The sequence below is a fragment of the Hemicordylus capensis genome, chromosome 1 (genome assembly GCF_027244095.1).
Source record: "Hemicordylus capensis ecotype Gifberg chromosome 1, rHemCap1.1.pri, whole genome shotgun sequence".
In the NCBI taxonomy this organism is placed as follows: Eukaryota; Metazoa; Chordata; class Lepidosauria; order Squamata; family Cordylidae; genus Hemicordylus; species Hemicordylus capensis.
The window spans coordinates 37596390-37611715 of record NC_069657.1 but is presented as its reverse complement, the minus strand read 5'-3'; the positions used below and the strand labels follow the sequence as shown (position 1 = coordinate 37611715).

At 42.5% G+C, this 15326-nt stretch overlaps 1 protein-coding gene across 12 annotated transcripts in view; it reads right to left on the bottom strand.

Moving 5' to 3' along the window:
• The window catches only part of EML5 (EMAP like 5), a 266795-nt gene that overhangs the window by 110412 nt on the left and 141057 nt on the right, over nucleotides 1-15326 (bottom strand). For all 12 annotated transcript variants that reach the window (XR_008313699.1, XM_053285479.1, XM_053285478.1 and 9 more), the window contains 6 exons: nucleotides 10231-10417; nucleotides 7682-7787; nucleotides 6928-7021; nucleotides 5470-5570; nucleotides 4773-4975; nucleotides 982-1093 (listed from right to left, as the gene is read on the bottom strand). Coding sequence is in view for 11 of the 12 variants with exons in the window: in XM_053285479.1 (XP_053141454.1) it covers nucleotides 982-1093; nucleotides 4773-4975; nucleotides 5470-5570; nucleotides 6928-7021; nucleotides 7682-7787; nucleotides 10231-10417 (803 nt within the window). In the remaining variant the exon portion in view is untranslated. The remainder of the gene's footprint in view (nucleotides 1-981; nucleotides 1094-4772; nucleotides 4976-5469; nucleotides 5571-6927; nucleotides 7022-7681; nucleotides 7788-10230; nucleotides 10418-15326) is intronic.

Below are 15326 nucleotides of genomic sequence, written 5' to 3'. Positions count from 1 at the left end.
CCTGGTTGCATATGAATGGGAGACTAGAAGTGTGAGCACTGTAAGATATTCCCCTCAGGGGATGAAGCTGCTCTGGGAAGAGCAGAGGGTTTCAAGTTCCCTCCCTGGCTTCTCCAAGATAGGGCTGAGAGAGATTCCTGCCTGAAATCTTGAAGAAGCTACTGCCAGTCTGTGAAGACAATATGAGGCTACATAGATCAATGATCTGACTCAGTATATGGCAGCTTCCTATGTTCCTTTGTGATACACTGTGGGATACCTGGAGGCCGGAACAATGAATCTCAGCCTCAGAGTGATCTGCCCTGTTCTGCGATGCACAGAGCAGCACGTATTGTGTGGGAGCACACTCCACGCTCCCACCAAGCCCAGGATGATTGTTTGGGAGGAAGTCAAGGTCTGCTAAACCTTCTTCCCGCCTGCCAGGTAGGTCATGTAAATGGCCCCTGTGAATTTCAAACACCACTTTATATGACTACAATCATGTATAAGAATTTAGCACCTGAATGTATCTAGTATTAGAACTCTGTTTCTATTTCCTCTCAATTTTTTCTAAACTGTAAGAGCCCAGTACAGAAAAGCAAAGCATACCTTTTGTTTCTGTTACTACTCAGTACCAGTATACAATGTTCAGGCAACACACATCAGATAATGGGAAGCGATTAAGCAAAAAAGTAGCAGGTCCTTATTTTTAATCCATTAGCTGTACATTATTTCTGAATTGCATTATGGTCCCTTATTCTGTTATGTTTGCCACCTGAGACTGGATACAGCACTGCTCCTTCCCCAGCCACAAAGGTAATGGAGTAACTTCAGACCACATGGGGAGGTGTCTGTGTTTTGACTTCTCCCCTTGCTTTTTGCATAGTGTGCTGGAAAGCTGTTGCTGAACCAGATTACTAAGATTTTTTTAAAAAAGAGCAATGGAAAGGAGAGAAGTTGATGTACTATAAATAAATGAAGAAAAGAAAAAACTCAACTCACCTTTTGAGCCAGGGGCCAAGGCAGCTCTTTTGATAGCATATGTTTTGAGACACCGCTCAAAGGTGTCATCCCAAAGAGCCACTACTCCATCCTTGCCTCCAGTTACAAATCCCTGGGAATTTTTTGTTTTTTAAAATGAACAGAAGTATTTTACAGTTTAGTCAACATCAATGTTCATTCAGTGAATGAATGAATGAATTTAAATATTGACACTGTTCATCTTTAGTTCATTTCTATAAACAGATAACATGGTTATTATTCAAATTAACTTAATTAATTTGAAATTAAATTAAACTAATTTGAAATTAAATTAAACTAATTTGAAATTAAATTAAACTAAATTAAATTAATGTAAGGTCAATTCAGCTTGGACAGTGAGTAAATATGCACATGGACAAGGTAAATATGTCTTTTAAATTCAATTTAAAAGCTATATTTACTTTGACCCTGTGCATCATGTTTACTCACCACTGACATTTTAGTAGTGCTTTCAGTTTCACCCTAAAACATGTTAGAAATTCTATTTAAATTTTCAAAACTGAGAACTGACAACAGTAAAAACTAGTCATAGTCTTTAAACTGAACTGGCCTCAGTTCAATTTAAAGACATTATTTACAAACCAAGAGTAAATAAATATTTGCAGTAGAGTTGTCTGTGGATAATATTTCTGCATGCATTCAGAGAGAATGTATGATTTTCAGCAAACCTCCTTCCCTTTGTAGCCACTTGTGTCTTGAAATATGTCCCTGGGGGTCCTACAACCCTTAGGGATGAATTTTTTTGAGAGATATAGGCAACTGCAGAGAGTAAGAGGGGAGGGAATAACTGAAAATCACCCCTCCCCTCACATGCATGGAAGTGTTACTGTGAGTAAGAGTCCTTTCAACTCAAACTAATTTTCAACTTTCAACTAACCCTAACCATCAATTAATCATTGTAAAATATATAATCCAAATCAGACTCTGCAATCATAGGCTGAGATTCAAAGAAAAACACAACTAGTTCTGCACAACCAAGGGGCCACCACACTATATAACAAATGACATTTGGAACTGAGAAAAAAACCCAGTTTGCTTACCTGTAATCAATGATATGGTAGTGATCCGTTGCAGTCATAAGAATGGGTTCTGCACCTGTGTGGGACCATTCAGGCAGAATTGACTAGCTCCTTGAAGCAATTAGGCCTCGCCCCTTGCCCATGGTGCGTCTCTTCAGTTTGGGTGGACTAGCATTTTCACCTCAGTTCCTGGAGGACCAACACTGAGATCCCAATGTCGTATTGTAGTAGTGTATATCTCCACAAGTTAAGTAGAGCTTTTCCCCATACTGCAAACATGCATGTTGTCACTTTGCATACTGCAGCGGGGCCGGTGGGAGGGTCTTATGACTGCAACGGATCACTACTGATTACAGGTAAGCAACCTGTTTATCTGGATCGTGATCTGTTGCAGACATAAGAGTGGGTGACTAACGAGCTGTCAGTCTGGAGGTGGGTGTGGTATGCTTAAGGTAAGACCCTTTTCAGCACACCCCTCCCAAAGTTGGCCTGAGCAGCAGAGTGAAGGTCCAGAGCATAATGCTTGACAAAGATATGCTCAGAGGACCAGGTTGCTGCAGTGCAGATGGCCCTGAGCCTGATTCCTGCCATATGGGCAGCAGAAGTAGCATAAGCTCTAGTAGAGAGGGCCTGTACGATTTTAAGAGGGTCCACTTTTTGATGTTTGTAAGCGAAGAAGATCAACTTCACGATCCAGTGGGAGAGTCTCTGTCATGAGATTCGGTAACCTTTCACAGTACCCTTGTAACTCACAAAGAGTCGCTTTGTCTTTCTATAGGGCTTCATCAACTTCAAGTAGAAAAGGAGACCCCATCGAATGTCTAGGGAATGTAGCGAACGCTCCAGGGGTGTCGTGGGATTCCGGAAGAAGTTAGGTAGTATGATGTCACTATTAATATGGAAGTCAGTGACTATTTTAGGTCTGAATTCAGGGTCCATGCGTAGCACTACTTTATCTTCATGAAATTTAATATAAGGCATATCTGTCTGTCCTCAGGGTATTTAATTCACTGACACGGCGAGTCGACATTATGGCTCACAAAAAGGCCGCTTTCAGTGTCACCAACTTAGGAGGTGCTGTAGCCATGGGTTCAAATTGAGACTCCGTCAGGGCTGAGAACGAGGGAGAGGCTCCATTGATCAGTGGGCCACCAGATCAGATGGTAAAGTTTGTTTAACTCCTTGAGGGATCTTTTTGAGTCTGCATGAGAGTTTTCCCGTCCCATCCAGGATGGCGGGAGGAAACAGTGGCCTGGTGGACCTTGATGGAGACCTTGGCCAGGTTACATTGCTTCAGAGATGTAAAGTAAAGCAAGCCTTCTTGGAAAGTGGCGGTGCAAGGTAGGAACTAGTTTTCCTGGGCATAGAGTCTGAACCATCTCTACTTGCTGTTATAGTTCACTCGAGTGGATTTCTTCCAGTTGTTTAGGAGAATGTCCATCAAGAGCCTATCCTCCATGCAGTCAAGTTCAGGGTTTTTAGATCAGGTATGTTAAAACTAATCTATTTTTATATTCTTTTCTCACAGGAAAAATAGTTCTGAAGAGCTCCGTGTCCAAGGTACCGACACAATGGCGGTCAGAAAGGAACTGAGGTGAAAACGCTAGCCTGCCCAAACTGAAGAGACGCACCACGTGCAAGGGGCAGGGCTAAGCACTTCAAGGAGCTAGTCAATTCTGCCCGAATGGTCCAGCACAGGTGCAGAACCCATTCTTATGGCTGCAATGGATCACGATCCAGATCATTCAGTACTATTTTGTGATATAACATAGGGGCCTGTTGTCAAAAAGAAAGTAATTCAAAAACCCTACTGGTGGGAATGCCAATATGCCTGCAGTAGCTTTTTAGATCTTGACCTTACATTTCTTCGGAATGAAGTATTAGTATTTCACTAGCTGGCCCTGCACAGAACATCTGTGCGCTAAGACTTTATTGCTCTCCTTAAAGTCCCACCACAGCCCCTGCTTTATTGCTCAGTGACATATCAGCCAGCCCACTTGCAGCCACCCCTCCCCTCCCCCACTCTCAGCCACTGAATTTGCAGCCATCCCCTCTCCTCCCCTCCACTTTCAGCCATCCTCGCAGCCACCCCCTCCCCTCCACCACTTTCAGCCACTCCACTCAGTCACCCCCTCTCCTCCCCTCCACCACTTTCAGCCACTCCACTCACAGCCACCCCCTCTCCTCCACTCCCCCACTAAGCCACCCCACTCCCCAACACCACTTTCAGCCACCCCACTCACAGCCACCCCTCCTCCCCACCACCACTTTCAGAAACCCATCGCAGCAATCCCTCCCCCACTCACAGTCACCCCCTCCACTCCCCCACTTTCAGCCACCCCATTTTCAGCCACCCCTTCTCCTCCACTCCTCCATTCTCTCAGCTCCACCAACCGCCGCTCCCTCCCTCAGCTCCAGCCACTGGCCTCTGATGCCCTGCCGAATCTCCTCATAAGAAGGATGGCCAAGCCAGGGCAGGAGAGAGTACTAAGGGCCATCCATGCAGGCCGGATGGGAAGCCCTAGCTTTGCTGTCCTCCTTGTGAGGAGACTCATCGAGGCATCAGAGGCCTTCGTGTCCGTCCTTCCTCTCTCTCTCTCTCTCTCTCTCTCTCTCTCTCTCTCTCTCCCCGAGTGTTGTCAGAATTCTCACGAGATGTGCCACTTTCCATGTGATTTGTTACATACGTCCTAAGGCTTTTAAATATAAAGATATTAAGTATAAGGCACTTACCTTTTCTAGTGCATGCATGCTGAACACTGGTCCATCATGTGCTTTCACTGTTTTTATAAGAAACAGATCTCTCCATATACACACATCCCCAGTTGAAGTTCCAGAGAATGACATCTCTTCTGTCCACCCATAAACTGCACACATCATTGTATCAATCTTTCCCATTGGGCCTACATAGCCCTTTTTCCCAATCAGTCCACCTCCTTTATTAAAGTAAAAACAAAACGTTATGTCTACAATTCCATTTTGGAAGAGTGGAATGCAAATCAAATCAAATCAAATCAAATCAAATCAAATAAATAAATACATTTCATTAAGATTTTAAGAAAGACCACATAGAGCAGTTTTAATCATCCTAGATTCTTTTTCTATTGCTGCTTCTTTTCTAATAGCTTCTTGTATCCTGAAACCTTAGGGCAAGCTACTTACATAACTTGTCCATAAACCATAAATACATCACTGAGAAAGAAAGAAAAAACACATAGGAACATACAAAATGCATATGGACAATGTTTGTGTCAAGAGAAACAAGAAAAGGAGACTAAAATTGCCTGTGTATGGAATTATGGACTGGAATCCAAGTGCTGGGTACAAGGAGTCACTTTGTTCCTTTTGTGTAGGTATTGGGTATTCTGGTGCACAGATATCAGAATGACTTTTCGAAGTAATATGTTAATACTTTAAATTATTTGCTTACCTGCTCTTCGCCAGAATTTTATGTGTTTAATTCCAGCTGTAATGAGTTTGTCAGGCATGAAGGGGTTAATCTTAACAACAAAGATCTTGTCTTTGCTCCCCCTAGAACAAAATAAAAAATATTTTCATTATGATATGGAGAAAAATAGTTCCAGCAGTTTACTAGGTAACATGTCTTCAACAATAATTTCTGACTGACCCAGTACAATGCAGTTATATTAGTTTTTATATTTAATGTTGTATTCAGTCACTTTTCAATAATCTTTTTCAGATAATATATAAAATACACTTGTGACAGACTGATGTACTATTTTCAAAGACTGGTCTTCAGTATTGACAACTGTGCTCTGTTAATTCTGTGGTTGATATCCTAACGAATGCTTTGTGTGTGCTTCTAACAGCATGTGCACACAGCTATAGCCCCCACACTTCCAAAGCATGGGCACTTTTGTGCAAGAGTGAGACTATTTTGGGCACTCTCTGCACTCCAGAAGTCCTGTATTACAGCAGAAACCCATCCCAGGGATGTGTTTCCACTGTATCACAGAGCTTCCAGAGCTTGGGGAGAATGCCAAAATGAGTTGCACTCTTGTGCAAGGGTGCCTACTGTTCACACGAGCGGGGCCCAGTGCCCCATGCTATTGTTAGCAGCACACATGCAGCATTCATCAGGATCTAAGCAATATATATTTACTTAAAAGAGCTTGGTTCACATGGTCATGCACCTGAATATACAATTGTATTGGGGGAAAAAATCAGCAGTATGAAACAGATGGGTAAGAAAATTGTGTCCTTGCCTGCCATAGTAGCTAATTTTTTATATCTTCATCCATGAAGAATAAATGCTGCTGTACTGTCAGACCCCTGAGCTTCATAGTGATGGTTATACATTCAGGGTTTCCGTGTCAGCTATTGTATTCATTTTATTTATTCAGTTTTTACCCTACCTTTTGGTTTGAATCAGACCCACAAAATGGCTATTAAGGAAAACTCTGTCGAAAGTAATCTTGTCAATTACATCTCAGGGGGCTGATCTAGATTAACTGCTCCCTGATATTCTCCTTAAATGCACTGAGGTAGCAAGATTGTACCTTCCTACTCTGCCCATTAGGTGCTCCTGTGCCATCTCTGGACTGGCTGGATATTCAAACATAGGGATAACACAGGCATGGGGTCTGTGCATATACTATTCAATAATCCTGAATTGCAAATACAATTTCTAGACTGAATGTGGGATATCAATCATACAATTCAAGGTTATTCATTCATGCCCAATGCACACGTTACATCCATATATGGTTGTTTGTTTGGTAGATGGCATAAAAAGTTACAATCTCACTCTCTCACAGCACATAGGGAGAAGACAATCTGAATCTGTTCAGAGTAGCTGTACTTTTGATCCTGTCCATTGCTAATTGAATTATGTTCTGATTATAATTTCTAGAAGTTAAACACTTACCTTATTGCTGAAAGCTTCTCTCCTTTTCTCCAGTCCCAAAGAACAATGGTGTGATTGTCATCTATTCCAACTGAAGCAATCCGTTTGCCATCCGCTAAAAAAGGAATTGTATAATAAAGACAGATGGGTATAAATCATCATTGTGTAACCTGGTGCCTACCAAATACTATGAATGTGTATGGAAAGAGGGCCTAGTGGGGAAGAGTTTGGCATGATAAGGAGAGTTGAGGGAGAAGTGTCTCTAGTTTGGCCAAAACCCAGAGAATGTTTCTTTCTGTGTGGTCACACTCAGGACCAGCATCCTTGCTCAGCTGTCAAGGGCCCAAAAAGGCTTACTGGTAATCCCTAAGACAACTTCTCTGCCCAAAGCCTTCACATGGTGGTGGGCAGGGAAGAGTTGCTTCTGTCTCTCATCCCATCACCCAAGATAAGCCCCAACACAAACTCTTGGGAGAACTACCCAGATAAGAGGGGTCCATGGAGGGCAGTTTGTCCTGTCCCACACTCATTCCTTACCATCCTTTTACAGGTAACGGCATCAGTCTAAAAGCCAGTCTTTTCCAGAACATAATGATTGCAAGGGCTTTTCAGTATTAACTATCATACATAATACAGTTAAATTTATGTTTCAGTACAATAATGATCTACTTAGGATCAATGAAGCAGTCTCACTTAGAGATAAGTTACATTGTTTCTGTGAAACAACATAATATCACAAAAAATAGTTTCAGAGAAACAAGATAATCACGAATACCTGAAAAGTCGACAGCACAAACACCATATTGGTGATAGCCCTTTAATACTGACAGTGGTTTGATTGTCTCTGTATCCCAAATATGAATTGAGCAATCCCGACCAACCTTAAACAAAAGAAAATGAACACAGTATTCCAAATCTGATTATATGTGCAAATGCATTAAATAAAATAAAATATGGTTTAAAAAACCTAATAATGGGTTCTGTTACCAATGTGCTAGGGATATCCAAAACGTTTCAACATCTAAATGTTTTGATTCGAAATAGGCTGTTTTGAGTGTTTGAGCTAGAAACAATACACCCTTTAAATAAAGGGCCTATTTCAAGTTGGAAACAAAACAACCCTGTTTTGAGTCAAAACATTTTGAGGATTCAAGCACCATTTTGAAGGTCTGTTTTTCCCTTGCTGATTGGTTTTCAGGCACAGGCTACCGACTAGCTTGTGATCTCCTTGCTTCTTGGTTGGCTTGTTATCATATAAATCAGATGTTGCCATGGGCAACTGTGCCCCCATTGCCTGGGGGGAGGGAAGGGGAACCCCTAAGGAGGGAGTTTCAAAATGTATAGGGACTGGGAGGCAGAGGGAGCCCTTATAGTGTGTTTCTCTTGAAGAGGATACAGCAGGATGGAAGGAAGGTTTGATTTTGTGGTTTTCTCATCACTGGATATAATATGCTGTGCTGTATCTATCTGGTTTTGCTGGATCTCAGATTGACAAAGGAAGAACTTGGGTGCCTGTCTTCCTTGAGTTTGTTTGTGAGACAGTGTTGTGGTGAGAAATGGACAGTGGCTGCTGTGTGTGTGATACTTCCTTATTTTTTAATTCAGTTTATATACTGCCCTTCCTAAAGTGGCTCTGGGCAGTTTATATAAAATCAAAAACACATAATGAAACAATTAAAATAAAATAAAATAAAGCCAGATTAAAATTAAAACTAGATATCATTAAAAGACAAACTAAAAAGTTGAGTCTTTAAGGTTCTCCTGAAGGCCTCACCAATGTTTCCTGGTGATTGCTATGATGAGCTCTATGTCTGGATGTTAGACTTGTGCTTCAGTCACTGCTCTGGTCTGCTCTGCAATCTGCATTACAAGGTGCACTCAGTCCAAATGTGGCTGAAGTTGCTCTACTTGAGTTTATGGCTATGCTTGCTGCTAAGTAAGGCTGTCGCAGTTGTTGCAATGCTGAAGTAAGGAGTCATCACTGTGTGTGAGAGAGCAACTTGTGCTAGTGATGTTACTGCAGTGCAGGCACTGTGGCTGGCATTGGATTCTGGGTCAGTGATCTTTTTTTTTTACCATCTTTGGACTGTGTTTGAAATGTGTGTTCTGTGTTGGGAGGGACAGATTCCCTTTTACTGTGTGCTTCTGCAGTGTTTCGCAAGGCAGGGTTGCAAAATGCATTGCAAATTGCAATGCAAAACTTGTGTGCACTCTGTGAATACAGCTTGTTCCAGGCATAGGGAACAATGGAGGAACTTCAAACACCCCATTGTACCCCATGGGTAGGTCCTAGGGAAACCAAAGTGGGTTGTGTGGTAGGGCATGATGGGTGCTACCTACCACCCAGCCCACAAAAGAAATGGGCAAGTGGACAATTTCAAACAAATTTTTAACCTTTACCAAGAAAAACCTTAGGATCCTATAGAGGTTTGGGGAAAAGGTTAAAAATTTGTTTAAAATTGCCTGCTTGCCCATTTATTTAATTTTATTGGGATGGGTGGTAGGTAGTAAACTGCCCTGAGCCTTTTGGATGGGTGGTATAAAAGTTTTAATAATAAATAATAAAACAAATAAATCATGCCCTACCACCCAACCCACTTTGGTGTCCCTAGGAGCTACCCATGGGGAACAATGTGGTTTTTCAAGTTTCCCCATTGTTCCCTATGGCTGAAACACTCTAAACATTTTGAGTTTTTGTTTCGTTGAAACAGCCAGGTCAGCTGCTATTTTGATGTCTCAGCCATTGCATTTGGTTTCGTGCTCAAAACAAAATGCAAAATCTGTTTCGTGCACATCCCTACAATGTACACATGAGGCTTTGTATATACAGCCACTTGAACATACATGCAAAGGAGAAGCTCTTCTGAGAGTATGGAACATTTCCCTTTATGGAAGAAAGCAGTTCCTGCAGCCACAGAACCAACATATGCAACAGAGCATCACTTCAATGCCTACAAGTATACATATATTACAGACTTCTAGCATAAATGCTTCTGTAGTTGAAAAATATATGTTTATTCTTTTTTCTCATGTGCCATAACTAAGTCCCACTCTTCCTCCAAAGAGCCCAGAGTAGTGTACTACATACTTAAGTTTCTCCTCACAATAACCTTGTGAGGTAGGTTAGGCTGAGAGAGAAGTGACTGGCCCAGAGTCACCCAGCAAGTATCATGGCTGAATGGGGATTTGAACTCGGGTCTCCCCGGTCCTAGTCCAGCACTCTAACCACTATACCACGCCGGCTTTCAGATGGTTTTCAGAGATGCAGAAAACACAAACTCACTAAAGTAACAGACGTTAAGTTAATCTGATCATGAATCCTACCTGTCCAGTTGCCACATAGTCCTTTAAGGGATGAATAGCAAGACAGAGAATATCATCATCATGACCCAAATAAAAGCGCTGTGTGTTTTGCTGTCGATTGTATACTACACCCACAGCCGCAACATGGTATACAATTTCTCCAGTTTGGGTATAAAATAAATTACTCCGACAGTCATAGCCTCTGTAACTAATAAAACAGTTTGACACTAAGAGCACATGCATAATGTAAACATAGCTTTTTAGTTACATAAAACTAAGCAAAATGATTCTCAATATAACAGTTTCATCAAAAGTAATTCCAAACTATAAAGTATCTCTATTAGGGCTGTGCAGTCGCCTTGGTCTTTATTGGACAGATTTCTGCACAGACAGTAGGGAGCTCCACTAGATAGAACCTCTGAGTTCCCCACTGTTGATGTGAAATTCTATCAGAGTTCCAGTATGCCTGTTGGATCTGACAGGACCTGTCCCTCCTCCTTTCTTCTCCTTATCCCCCTTCCTGATGGGACTGCATGGTGGCAAGGAAACAGCAGATGCAATGTCCTCTTCCCACCTACAGAGCACTGGAGAGTTGCCTCACCACTTGCCTTTTGTTTCAGCTTCTGATTTTAGAACACCCCCTTTTCCCCCTTTAAGTTCTTTTAGGTCCCCAAGAGAGATGCAGGGAACTGTGATGTGTCATTCTTTTAAGGGGTGCAGTCAAGAGAGTCCAGTCGAGAGAGATGTTTTAAACCAGAAGCTACAATAAAAAGCAAGTAGCAATGCAGCTGTCTCCAGTGTTCTGTGGGAGCAAAGAGGACATCGCCTCTGTGTCCCCTGACCCACACATGATAATGGAGGGAGATGGGAAGAAGGCAGAGAAAGCGTGGGAGTCTTCAACAAAATATCAGAGAAATGTGGGGTTCTGACCTGATCCGACAGCCAGAAGGGGCCATTTTTGCCCTCTCAACAATTTTCCATATGGTTTGGATTTGAGCCAATATTTTCTAGTGTGCACAAGCCTAATCTCTACTATGGCAGAATGCCAGAAAAAACTAGGTGACGGCAACAACTTCCTCTTCAGGTGGTAGCCATGGAAGACAGAAAGAAATATGAAAATAGCTTGCACAATTAAATAATATATAATAATTTTACTGTATTTCTGGGAGACAATTATGTGAAGAGTCTTTAAACATGTTTCAGTTGGAGAACATGGCCTTTGCTGCTTCTCCCCCCCCCCCCAACTCTTACAACATTCCAACAGGGGAAACAACTTCTACGAGGATTATTTAAGGGATGCTGCATGGTTTGGTGCTTAATATGCTTGGGACCACAGGGTGTGGCTCACACCCACAGTCCCCCACTTTAGATAATTAAACTCACTCATGAATCCCTTTAAGAATAATTGGATATTTTGAAAGTAAGTATCTCCTTATTACAGTGCAATTCTATACATGTCTGCTTGGAAGTAAGTCCCATTGTGGTCAATGGGATGTACTCCAAAGTGAGTTAATATAGGATTGCAGCCTTAATTAACAAAACAATAAAATGAACACCACCACAGCTAAAATTGGGACTTTTTCTTGTGTTGTCAATACTGTGCATAACTGCCCAATAGAGAGTCAACATGGTGTAGTGGCTAGAGTGTTGATTTACTACTCAGCCATTAAGCTCACAGGGTGATTTCAGCCAGCCACTCATCCTAACTGACCTCACATGATTGTAATGAGGATAAAAAGGAAAAGGACTGTATATATTGCTTTGAGCTCCCTGGAGAAGGGAAAGGATAAAAATATCATAAATAATAAGATATCTGAGAGAGAGAGAGAGAGAGAGAGAGAGAGAGAGAGAGAGAGAGAGAGAGAGAGAGAGAGAGAGAGAGAGAGAGAAGGCCTCTTCAAAGTCGGACCAGCAATGTCAGAATTGAGCCAACATTACTGCAACTGGTAAAAAATTGGCCAAATTCTGATGCAATACCACTCCGCAGGATTGGATTGGGATTGCCAGAATTCATGTTGGAATTCATATCAGAATTCCATGTTGGACTATTGGAAGCACAAAATGGCAGAAGCTGCCATTTTGAAACACAAAGAAAATTGGATTGTTCCCCAAAGATGTCAATGGGGAAATGAAAAACAAATTCAGGAAAAATAAGGGGCTGGGCCTAGAATTTCTAAATTCGGCAAATGTGAAGTATAGGTTGGCAAGACTCTGTGTCTTGAATCAGCCCATCCTGCAATTTTAAATGATTTTTGTTTGTTTGTTTTAAGAGGTGTTCTTGTACAGGAGCACCATTCTGGCAATGGTAGAATGGTATTGTTGCTCAAGAGCACTGGTCTTCCATTGCCAGAATGGTACTCTTGTATAAGGACACCACTATGCCAAACTAAACAGGTGTTCTTGCACAAGAATGCCTCATAAAACAAAACAAATATCATTAACAATTGACATTTACCAATTCTCTTCAACTTCAATGAATGAATGAATGAACGAACGAACGAACGAACTTCACTACACAGAATCCTTCCATCCTGTATTTTACCTATGCCAAATATCATAGTGCTGGGCCCAGCCCTTTATTTTTCATGATTTTTTTTCGATTTCTCCATTGACCTCTACAGGGAATAATCTGTGGTAAAGTCAGATTTCTGACCAGAAATCAGACTCTGAACTGACATCCAACACGCACGGGGCAAACAAATCCAATTTCAATTTTTTCAAAATCAGATCAGATTGGATTTGGGTTGGATCTGATTTTTTGGTATGTGCACAGCCCTAATATACAGTATATAACATATGTATAGATTTATTAGAAGTGAATATTCAATATAAGTAACATATTTTTTTATTATTTATTTAATCAACATATAGAACAGAAGGAGAAGGATAAACCAGTCTGACTGTGACTGATTTTTCTAAGAACATATTGCTCTTATTTTGAAAGGATAAAAACAGTTTCTGCAGCTTTGAACCTGCTCTGTTGTAGGCTGGGAATTTTTAAAATTGTTATTGTGATGCTTTTGCCAATTTTTCCTGATTTTGCTTTGGCAGATCTACTATAAGCCACTTTGGGTTGCAGACTGCAAAAATGGGTGGGGGGAGGCTTCTAAGAATAAACAAACAACTGATTGCCTAACATTACAACTTGAATTGCCACTTCATTATTAGTTTGTCAGGATTCCTTCCTGTGCTCTTAGATGCATGACAGGCTGTAATACCACAAATGCAGCTTTCTCCACCACCCCTATCACAGCATTTTACATAGGAGAGAACTTCATCTATTATTAAAGGTGCACTGTTGTTACATGAGGCGATTCTAGCAATCACCAGGCTGTGCAGATGGTCGGGGGTGGAGAAGGTGGGGTAAATCTTACCTTCCCCACTGACTATCAAGGGGGAGGTGGTGGGAGCGTGCTCCATGTCCCCACATGGGCAGCCCTTTTCCATGAAGCTCTGTGAAGCACGGAGCAGGGCGGAGGGATCTGGGGCTGGAACTTCTTGTCCCAGCCTCCAGGCATCCCACAATGCACGGCACACACATTGCATTGGAGGATTCCCCCGTCAGACAGGCACTCTATGTGCCCGTCTCTGTGTCTCCTCGGGCTGAACTCAGCCCAAGGAGATACACAATACCTGGCAGCTGAGTTAAGGGTGTGAGTACACCCTTAACTTTGGCTAGCAGTCAGGTTTGTTTAGAGCAGACATCCCCAAACTGCAGCCCTCCAGATGTTGCTGAACTACAACTTCCAGCATACCCAGCCACAAAAAATTGTGTCTAGGGATGCTGGGAGTTGTAGTTCAGCAACATCTGGAGGGCCGCAGTTTGGGGATGCCTGGTTTAGAGGGTTAGGCGGGTGGGGAGCAGAGGGATCCACGAGGATCCTGCCACTTCTCATGACCAGCCTAGCCCAGCCTGGGCTGCCCTAGGCTGGGTTAGGGTGGTCACGAGAACAGCCTCAACTGCTTTAATCACATGAATGTTTGGGGCAGTGCTTTTATGCTGTTTGGCAGTGTTTGTGTGTCCCTTCAGTTACCTCTGCTCCTCATTGCAGTGTTTGGCATTTGCCCTTGCCTTCTCCATCTAACTCAGTAGCTCCCTCCCTCTGCTTTATGGAGCAGAAACCATCTAGAGCAGGCCTGCACAACGTAAGGCCCGAGGGCCGGATTCGGCCCGCAGGGACTGTTTGACTGGCCCTCAGGTATCCTGCAGCATCACAGGAGCTGGAAACTGCCTTATAGCACCATCCTATGCATGTTTTCTCAGAAATATGTTCCATGATCCCAGTGAGGCTTACTCTCATGAAAGCATGCCTAGGATTGCAGCCTGAAAACAACAACAGTTTACGGAGAAGAGAGGACTTGGTATTATTTATTTATTTTATTTATTTATTTACATTTTATATCCCGCTCTTCCTCCAAGGAGCCCAGAGCAGTGTACTACATACTTAGGTTTCTCCTCACAACAACCCTGTGAAGTAGGTAGGCTGAGAGAGAAGTGACTGGCCCAGAGTCACCCAGCAAGTCTCATGGCTGAATGGGGATTTGAACTCTGGTCTCCCCAGTCCTAGTCCAGCACTCTAACCACTACACCACGCTGGCTCAGTTTGGGGCCTCACTGATTGAGCAGGGACAGAACCCATTTTCTGGCCACTATCCTTGTTTAAAACAATGGGTCCATTGCCAGGGGGAATAGATCCACAGGTAGCTAATAATATTTTTAATCTGAATGTAATAATGTGCTAAAAATTTACCTCGGCCCCTGGACGCCAAGTTCTGAATGGTTCCAGCCCACTAGGGCATTTGAGTTGTGCAGCCCTGATCTAGAGAGAGCAGGGACTCTCCAGTTTGAAGCAGCACTGAACACGTCTAGTTGCTCGCTGCACATTGCAGTTTATCTACAACCTCATGGAGTCCAGAAATGGTCATGATTGGCATTTCCTGCACATGAGCTCTGTTTCCATTTGTTGCACTTGAGACAGTGGGGCAGCACTGACAATGCTGGAAGCACTGAACTATCCATTCAGGGCGTTATACCCCATAAAATCACCCCAATGATGCCCCAGATTATTTAAGGAAATGGCACAGAGAATGAAAAAGTTGACATTTACCAGAAAGAC